Source organism: Morus notabilis, unplaced genomic scaffold (assembly GCF_000414095.1).
Source record: "Morus notabilis unplaced genomic scaffold, ASM41409v2 Scaffold285, whole genome shotgun sequence".
In the NCBI taxonomy this organism is placed as follows: Eukaryota; Viridiplantae; Streptophyta; class Magnoliopsida; order Rosales; family Moraceae; genus Morus; species Morus notabilis.
In genome coordinates this window covers 511,039-521,413 of record NW_010363065.1, presented here as the reverse complement: position 1 = coordinate 521,413, position 10,375 = coordinate 511,039, and the positions used below count along the sequence as shown (strand labels likewise).

The window sequence follows — 10,375 nt, the reverse complement described above, 5'->3', positions numbered from 1 at the left end:
GGCAAAGCAAAAAAAATAAACAGAGAAAATAACATAATAATTCATGAGTAGTGCTAGAAATATCAACTCTAATTTTAATTATTATGTATCAATTTACGTTTTATAATAGAGTTGTCATTTTTTAAATATTAAACGTAGTTACATATTATTAATTGATATGACAATCTTATAAGTATATTATGTAAGTCGTTACAAAAATAGGGAGATTAAAATTAGTATCTTAAACATTATTTTTTTTATATCGAAAGCACAAAAACACTATTTTTATTTTTTTTAAAGGAATAGTAAGTATATTGATTTCAAAATATATATATATATATATATATTGATTTCAGTAATTAAAAAAGGGTGAATTAGAAACATAAAGGTCAAGAAACGACTCCGCTCCGATTTCTCTCTCTCTCTCCATTTTCTCTTTTGGTGGTCGCATAAGAATCAGAGACGAGAAAGCGAGGAGAGAGAAAGTGTTTGAGAAGACCATTCTGACCTTCGTCGTCGGAGGGCTTCTTCCTCATCGACTTCCTCTTTCTCGCCTCATAACTTCGCTGGTCGATCGCCATGAACGAGAAGGCCAACGTTTCCAAGGAACTTAACGCCAAACACAGAAAGGTGTATTGTTTTTCTTTTAAATTTTCATGTTGCCCTAATTAATTCTGCAAAATGATGTATTTTTCGATCTTAATTCCTCACAAATTTCTTCGGATCGTTGATCGTGGAATATAAGATTCGATTTTGGATTCGTTGATGGAAGAGAAAGCGAATTGTTGAATCTTTTGATGGTTGGACTTGAATTGGAGTCTATTGTATTTCTGTGCGTAGATTCGGATTTGTGCAATGAAAGGGAACATCGATGTGTTTGATTTAGTGGGATTTGATCTTTGTTTATTGATTTCTTATGAATTTTGGTGCTTGTTTATTGGTGGATTGATCGTTGTTGAATATGTTTTGTTGTTGATTATTTTGCTAAATATAGTTTCTAATTTTGATCGAAGTCCATTGTTTGGGTTTTGTGTTTTAGGCTGAAATTTTTCTGAATGTTGAGAATTGGGTTTAATATTTAAAATTCAGTTGCTGGTGTTGTTTGGTTGTTTAGTGGCACTTGACTATATGGGGTTGCCATAACGGTATAGGATTTTAGATAGGATCCTTCACTAATCAAATAAATGAATAAACACTAGTAATTTGGTGGGGCGGTAGGGTTGCTCCTTGTCTTTGACAAGGTCTTGGTTTGAGTCAATCCCGCTATGGCCAAATGATTAATGAAATCCTTATAAACGTCCGCAACCGCAGCGTCTCCGATGACGATATCGTTATCGAGAAGTGCGTATTTACTAAACTTCTTTCCTGGGTATACCTTGTGAGCACAATACCACACCACAAAGTGATGTGATAGAGCAAACAAAGACCAGTCAATCCCGCTATGGTAGGTGGGGGTATATGGGCAATTCACTTCGTAAGAGATTCATGTGCCATGCAGGGATGTACTATTTCCCCGGGTTTTGTGGGTACGCCTCCCTCTGTCCTTATAACCGTTTAGATCACAAGATATGCTAGTCTGCCTAGGATATGGTACACTTGATACAAGACGGGATTGAACCCGCAACCTTCCCTCACAAATCCCTTCCCCCTGAACCCCCCAATGCCACTAGACCAAGAGGTCTTAGGCCCTAGGATACAGTACACTTGACCTGCAAAATTATTGCTTATCTCAAGTTGCGGAGCTCGTTCTTGACTTGGTGAATTAGAAGGAAGTATTTTCTTTACATGCCCAATACATATATACCCATTGCTCTAAGCCTCTAACAAGTCTCTCTCTCTCTCTCTCTTCATGTTGTCATATTATGATTATTTCCATTTTAATGATTTTTGGTTTTGACATGCTAACCGACCGGGTTTTTCTTGTGCGGTGGTTTGTTTTTCATGCTTTCCCTTGCTGTGGTGCTCCATTTCCGTTTGTTTTTTCCATCACAAATACAACTAAAAGCTGATCCTTATCTTAAGTGAATCTATGAACGAGAAATCCATTTTTCCTATTGCTGCCTTGGTTTTATTATTAACTGGTCTTTAAGCTACATGGACTTTTATTTAGTTTATATTTTTATTCCTGTTATTGCGATTTACTGTCTTTCTTGATTATATTCTTATACCTTTTGCTTTAAATATTTGTAGATATTGGAAGGGCTTCTTAAATTGCCAGAGAATAGGGAATGTGCTGACTGCAAGGCTAAGTATGTATTGCCTACCTAGAAGAACTGATTATTATTGTGTACTAACTAGTAACTACTAAATATTTTGGATTGGACGCAATTCATTTAGGGGCACATTTATTTTCTTAACACTCTTTGATGAGAAAAATATTAATTAGGTCAACACTCGGTACACTATATAAATTCCAATTGATGGTTTAATTATTTTTCAGGGGTCCAAGATGGGCTAGCGTGAATTTGGGAATCTTTATATGTATGCAGTGTTCTGGGATCCACAGAAGCCTGGGAGTGCACATATCAAAGGTACTTCTCTTCTCTTTTCATGCTATTCATTTATCGTTTGACAAAGTTATGAAGTTAAGAGTTGTGAGCTGTGGCTCATAAAAGATTTGTACAAAAATTAAATTTGGATAAGATTGCTGAGGTGTTTTCCCGACTTGGGGCCCCAAGTATAGCAGAATATTTCCTTTAACCTGCAATTGTATTTTAATTGCCACTTTTGATGGGGATACATACCATTTTGCCTGTCATTTTCTAAGCAACATTGCTGTTAGGAATAGGATGACTTGTGATTCATAAGCCTAATAGAAACAGGAATTGTTCTGAGCTAAGAAGAATAAAATTTAGAACTTCAAACTTCAAGCTTCAACACAAAACCGTTGCAGAACAAAAGTAAGTGGTTAACAAGATATAATCTACTTTCTTTTGATTTATGTGAATGTTTGAATATGGGAAGTCCTGCTATTTTAGCAAATATATATCTCGTTTGTGTTAGAAGATCTCAAAAGTCATCAGTCACCTAGATACCTAGCCATTCCCTTCTAAAGTCCATGAAAGTAGAGCGTCCCTCAAAAACTCTTGTCCAATATTGAATAATTATTTCCTCCAGCATGGACATTTGACTTCCAAATATTGCGCTAGAAAACTTATCATTTTGGACCTTGAACTTCAAAAGTTTATTGTTTCATGGGTCCATCAAAATTAGAATGGGCTGAATTGAACTTTTATTGGCTTATGATGCAGGTGCGTTCCGCTACATTGGACACATGGCTCCCGGAACAGGTTGCATTTATCCAATGTAAGTTTTCTTACTTTTATCTGAATTTTCTTTTACTTTATACTTGCAGCTTTCTTTCTTGATCGAGAGCCTTTTTCTTTTTTTTTTTTGAAAAAAAAACAATCATACAGCAATGGGAAATGAGAAGTCTAATAGTTATTGGGAAGCGGAGCTACCTCCAAATTATGACAGAGTGGGGATTGAGAACTTTATACGTGCAAAGTATGTCTCTAATAGTCAACTGGGAGCTACTTTCATTTTTTAATTTTTAAGAAAATGATGTACTGTTCTAGTATACACTTACCTTTGTGGCTTTGATACATATGACACACACACATATTTGCATACATGCACTGCTTCTTTGTTGCGTATGGACCTGAGTACTGTATTTAGTGCTAACTATTGTCAACTCTTACAGGTATGAAGAGAAAAGATGGGTTCCTAGAGATGGAAAACCAAGATCTCCTTCTAGAGGACAGGAAGAAAAGACTTCAATGCATTGGCCAAGACCAAGTGAGAGAACTGGGCATGGGTATGCAGGCAGTTCGGAAAGATTGTCCGAGGAAAGGAAGAACATCCAAACGCCGCCTACTAGAAAAGAAAGCGTTCCCGCTGCAAGAATAAGCGTTCCTGTTCCTCCTAAAGTGCCTGAACAAGTAAGTTGCATTATGATTCCTACCTTATTTCTGTTCCGTCTGTTCTTCTATTGAAGAATTCCATTTGTGTTGAACTTTATTTGAATTTTGGTATTTTTTTTAGGTTAATTTCATCGAATATGAACCAAAAATTGTCTTATTCAAAAATCTTAAAAACTACAATTTCATGAAAGAAATGGAAGATATAGCAGAGACAACTATTTCCTAAGGAAGAGAATTTAGTATTAGAGTGGAGGAGCAACCTAGGTGACTTTGTGAAAGAATCAAATATTTGATCTCGGGAGTTGAAGAGTAAATATCTAGATATTGAACGTTTGGACTCTAAGACGCATTATGTGGTAGGCGGTAGGCTGTCTAATGCAAGGACAATATTTCTGCCATGCATGGTGAATGCTTATGCGAGGAATCAAGTAATAGTAACAGGGTTGAGTTCATCTCGTTTTAGAAATAGGAAGAGAACTAAAACATTTTTTGAATCACATATCATATCTATCTGGTCAGGTCACTCCTGTTCCAAAACCGCAAGAAGTTCAAAAAGTAGAACCAGTTGTCCAACAGCCTGAAGCAACAAAGCAGGCTGCTGATACAACTCCTGTTGCCACCCCTCCGAAAGTTGATTATGCTACTGACCTTTTCAACATGCTATCCATGGATGGTCCAAATGAAAATGGTTCAGAGACGGCATCTGCTGATGATAATGCCTGGGCAGGTTTTCAATGTATGTATCTATTTCCCCTTCTCGGCATTGTTTTCATTTCCCGGATCATGCTAACTCTAGACTATAGGATGCTTCTTTTAATTACTTGGGGTTAAAAGGTGCCATTTGTGATCCAATTTGCAGCTGCTCAAGAAGCATCAACAGCTGAGAAAACTGTTCCACCAAAACCAGTTGAGAGCAGTAACAAGTCTAATTCTGGACTTGAGGATCTCTTTAAAGATACACCTATAATTACACCATCTGTTTCTGAAAATCCCCAAAAGGACGTGAAGAATGATATCATGAGTCTATTTGAGAAGGTAAGTTCTGCATTTTGTTTTATAATTAGAATCTAAGAAAAATATCTTATTTGCTTGGCAGTTTGGAAAATATGTTGCTCTCTTTTGCTAGTTTGGACAGCTGTTTCTGGCACTCTTTCACTTTTGAAGTTTGATTTCTCAATCTATTTTCAAGTCCAGTTTTACAGAGTTTTCAAACTTTTTAAGATCCCACTTTGTGTGTGATTTTCATGAATAATTGTTGTCTTCTCTCTTTCTCTCTCATGAATTATTTGCAATCTAGATTTTAAATTGTCTTATGTTATATTGGAATATCTGCAGTCAAATATGGTCTCTCCGTTTGCTATGCATCAACAACAACTTGCAATGCTCGCTCAGCAGCAGTCCATTCTAATGGCTGCTGCTGTTAAATCTGCTGGTGCAGATCCAAAATTCCCTGTCAATACGCAACAACCCTTGCCTAACGGTACCAATATACCGATTCAAGGTTGGCCTAACATGGTCTACCAAATTCCTGGAATGATGATGCCCGTGGCTGGTCAAGGTGATCAGCAGAAAGTTGCACAGGTAGATTACAACAGTTTATATTGCAAGAGCATCTCCAATGCATTGTTAGCATTTGGTTAGGAAAACCACTCTGCTAATGTCAATTGTATATTTAGTATCAAAAACTATGATATGGTATGTTATTTTCATTTTTGTTCCAATGCATAATGCTATTTGAAATGCTAAATCTACCATTTTTTATAATTATTAACCTTTGGAAGTTGTAAAAATAAACTTATATTTTTAAAATAATTAGAAAATACAAAAGTTGCGTCGATTATATAGAAAAAGTAAACATTTCAACCAATAGACATCAAATGCCAAAGTTCTCATATGCTATACTTGGTGGAAAATTTGCTACAAAGTATAGTATATGGAAAATTTGGCACAACAAATAGCATTGCGTTGAAGAGTGTTTTTTGCCCTCACATGTTAAATTTACAATTGGTACATTAATTATAACATTGTATTGGAGATGCTCTCATAGTGCTATTATGGTGATAAATTTGACCTTTATATTTTATAAATACAATGTTGGCTCTTTGAAATTATTTAAAATGTGAATTTTACTTTTACAAGTTTCAAAACTTAAAAAATTATGACAAAAAATAGATATAACATTTAAAATGACATTAAGCATTAAAGCACAAAATAGAACAAAATTCCAAATATGCCATTCCACACTTTTTTGTGCCAAATATTGCATTGATATTGACATTTATATTGGAGATGATCTAATGTTGGTTCGTTTTTCTTTATCCTTTGAATTTAACACTTTGCTCCGTTTTCTACTGAGTCAGGCAAGAAACTTGGGATCATCGAATCTAGTTGGGACCTCTGTACCATATTCCACATCTGGGTATGTTTAAATCGTGTTTTATCATTGTTCAAAAGTTCAAGTTGCATTTGCAATGTGAACCAATTCAATAGTTACTGTTATTATTATTATTATTATTATTTTGCGCTCTGGAACCAATTCAAATAGTTAATCTTTTTAGTTGAAATAGTAATGTTACTTGTGTGAATGTTTTGCTTTCATTTTCGGATTGAGTTTGTAAGCCTTTTCGGTCTGTTTATTTTGTGTTGTCCTTCGGGGTATTTTTTTTTTAAAAGAAAAGAGAAAATTAATAAATTGAGTTTGGACTTGGTGTAGGACGGGAGCTTTAGTGGTTATGAATGTGAGCAGTATGGATGGGTTATGTCAGTTTTGTTTCTTAAACTGCTTGTAATCTTTGCTCGTATTTCCATTTTGTAGCTTCTATGGTGTGGGCCAAGTCCCATCGACCAACGGCGTAACATTCACCGGAGCTAGTAAAACGCAATCACCATCTCCAATGTCATCTGCATCTCCTACACAATCGGCTAAAGATTATGATTTTTCCTCTTTGACACAAGGGTTTTTCTCTAAACAATGAGTAGCCATTATGCCGCGCTTCTCATCACACTATACAGAAATAGTTGAATTACAGAGCACTTATTTTCTTTCATTTTTCTATTTTTATCTTCACTTTGGGATTGTAAGCTATTTGTAGAGGCCAGTTTTTCGCTTTTTCTATTCTCTGGGCGTCTGCATCATTTGTATGAGTAGGTGTAATCTGAAGTAATAAGACGAGTTTATATTGATTGAACTTTCTTTCCTCTTCAAAATTGTTCTTTGGTTAATTTTTTATGTGAGAAATAATGCTGATTGATGTCTATGTTTAGTCAGAATTATTCTTGTGTCCTTTTTCTTGCTACTTGGTAGATAGGTAGATAGAAATATAACCTGACATACATATTGCATCAGGAAAAAGAAAAATTCTTACCGTCTCAAATCGGTTACAGAAAATCATGGTTACATATAAGCTACAAACCGTAATGTGGCAATAACGGTAAATAAATAAATAAAAAAAAGGGAAATATTTACGTGTGGACTGCCATGTGGTGTTTGATTCACGGATTCAGAATAATAATGTATAATTATTCTCAGTTTACGTGTTTTTTGTGAGAAAAAATACTGTAGCGAGTCACGAATTATAATTTAAATCATAGTAATAATCTTCATACCAAACACATTCTACTGGATATGATTAGTAATCCAGTCCTAAAATAATTTCTTATGTGATTATTGACTTGTTTGCAATCCAACCCTATTGTCTATGCTGATGTGCTATATATGGGATTGAATTCCCATAAGAGGGTATAGAAATGTTAAAAATTGAAAGTGGTTCTAATCAACTTATAGTATGTTTATTTTATGGGTTTGAGTGCATTTTTTTATAAAAAAATTTAAATTTTTGTTCAAATTTACAGATTAAAAGAGCTATTTTTAATCTTAAAGCTTATTTCAAATGAGAAAAATACTAGAATCACTCTTTTTGTTATTTTTTTTGTGACTACAACAATCTATCTTATTTTTTGTTTAAATAATAATATATGATGTTAATAAATTTCACATGTAAAATAATAAGTGTAAAACAGTAAATGTAAAGAGTGACAGAAAATAACACCACGTGTCTAGTTACTACTACTAGCATTTATCTCAAGCCTCATTTATTTTGCGGATTCGAGTTTTTAATTCGAGTTGAAATGTGACATTTTTTGAGCTTTTCACTGTAGTAAAAAAAATTAGATGTGACATTTTTAAGAATTTTTTACTGTAAAAATTTAAAATTAAAAATTCAAATCGATAAAATGAATGAGAACTTGCTCAATAAGATTAATAAGCCAATAGCTACTTGAAACGTAATTGCAGCCAAATCCAATGACGGTGGTGCGAGGATGGTATATCCAAGATCGGGCGAAAAAAAAAAAGGGTTTGAGCTTGTTCATGACATCCACGTGTCACGCATCCAACGGTTAGTCGGTGCGACAAGGTCGTTTAGTTTCAAACTCTTTTGATCTTATCTTTTGACTGATATCAACGAAACTACTGGTCAAAGGTCTTAGGTCACCATGTAATCAATGGCCAACGTATTTGACTTGGAGCATTTTGCTGCTCTTTATTAAGTTGCCAAAGTCGGGGGCGACTAAAAAATTTCTTAAAAAAACAAACAAAAAACAAAAAAAGAGTTTCTCCCATAAGGTTTCTTTATTGGTAAGATAAAATCCTATTAAATTAAAAAAATATAAATATTAAAGAGATAATTTTTTATACATTTTAGTGAAAATAGAATCTTGTAGAAAAACTTAAAAAGACAAAAATAAAGTAAAAAACAAAATATATATAATTCTAGATGATAAAACTGGACAAGTCATATTTGACACACTTGCTCCATACTTCACATGTTGATGCCATAAGTAACAAATTTATGTAATTTAATACTATAGTGAACTTTTAGACCTTTTTTTTAATGTTGTTTTTCAATTATTTGTAGTTAGTGATGTAGCCTGTAGCCACCCCGGTATGGAGTATGATTTTGTCTCTGCTCATGTAGTCTGTGGGGATTTATGAGAGGGTTGGCAAAATATTGGTAGCAAAGAACTGAGACAGAGAATGTTAATATGCTAATTAATAGCCCGGCCCCACTAAAACCAATGCTCAAGTATCGCTTTCTATGCACGTACCATAATATATTGAGACTTGTTTGGTTCTACTTTTTATCATCTATGGTAAAGAATTGTTAGATGAGGAAGCTTCTTCATAAGTTGATTCAAAAAAAAAAAAAAAAAGGTCTTTTGCTCCCCTTACTGATAATCACAATTTGTACAACCTTTCCATTTTGCCTCTTGAGGTGATCAATTTCTCAATGTTTTGGCCACACTAAATGCTAGTAAACTCTGCATTGAAAAAGTCGAAAACTTTTTTTGTTCATTTGTACACTTTTCATTTTTCAATCTATTTTTGGGGGTCTATTCAACCTAATTTTTCAAAGTTCAATGTTCTATGACATTCTCGACCATCACAATCTCTCCAAACTGGCCAATGGCCATCCAATTGGGAGCAGAAAATTGACCTCCATAAATAATTTCTTCCAAAAATCTGCTTTGTTTTAGAGCCACATAATGCAAACCAAAGACTACCATGTATACTCAATCATTTTGGATTGTTGGGCATGCCGTTTTGGCCTAAATTGACATTTTCATACTTGTTTGGGAAAATGATTATGTTGACCATAGATTTTTGCATATTGCGTATTCCAAAAGGTCAAGTTTTCTGTTTGAGTTATTTTTCTCCATAAGCAGAAGCAGAAGATGATATTTGGTTAGTAATTTTAGGAGTGAGAAAGGGACTTCTGAGCTAGATGTTCATTAAATCATATCAAAATACAAAGCACATATTCATAGTAGTTACATGAGCTTGATTAAAGTGTGCACCTAAAACAATTTGAGACCATATAATAACTGAAGTAAAAACTAAAAAGTTACTCTGGTTTTTTTTTTTTTTTCTCCTTTTGCCACAAAAGGAATTGGCAAATGTTAAATGGCCTAATTAGTGCTGAAGTATCGTTTAATAGGAGGCCTTTAACATGCTTAAAAACGTCTTATTTTTAAAACCACTCCCTAATACGATGCTATACTTTAATTCAAATTTTATTCTTGTCAAATTTTGTATCAAATATAATGTATGTCAATTATTGCTTATTGGTTAATATGTCTAACTTCTAAATTTTACAGCATTGCTACTTTTCAGTTTTTTAATTGAAAAGAATATTTTATTAGTTTTATAACTTAAAATTTCCTTTCCAAAAAAAAAAAAACTTAAAATTTACGACAAAAATTACATACAACATAAAAAATTAGAGAGAAATGCTAATTGGCTTTATGAAAGTCGAAAGATAACTCCGAGTATTGGCTCCGCACACCGTGTTAGCATTGGAGAGAAACATCTTTTTTTTTCATGTGGATAAATATATGTGCAACACTTTAAAGTTGGTACTGTGGAGAGCTACCGTATCATACGATGCTATGCGTGTTGGGATTTCTTAATGATC

At 33.9% G+C, this 10,375-nt stretch overlaps 1 protein-coding gene across 1 annotated transcript; it reads left to right on the top strand.

Annotated features, from left to right (window-relative positions):
- Positions 1–358: 358 nt before the first annotated feature.
- Positions 359–7,105, top strand: LOC21401715 (probable ADP-ribosylation factor GTPase-activating protein AGD5). Its single transcript, XM_024169127.1, has 11 exons — positions 359–609; positions 2,170–2,228; positions 2,420–2,510; positions 3,231–3,285; positions 3,396–3,486; positions 3,683–3,920; positions 4,422–4,638; positions 4,762–4,937; positions 5,238–5,483; positions 6,263–6,321; positions 6,718–7,105. Exons 1-11 carry the CDS (start codon positions 559–561, stop codon positions 6,875–6,877), a joined length of 1,443 nt encoding a protein of 480 aa, XP_024024895.1. The 5' UTR covers positions 359–558; the 3' UTR covers positions 6,878–7,105.
- The last annotated feature ends 3,270 nt before the right edge of the window (positions 7,106–10,375 follow it).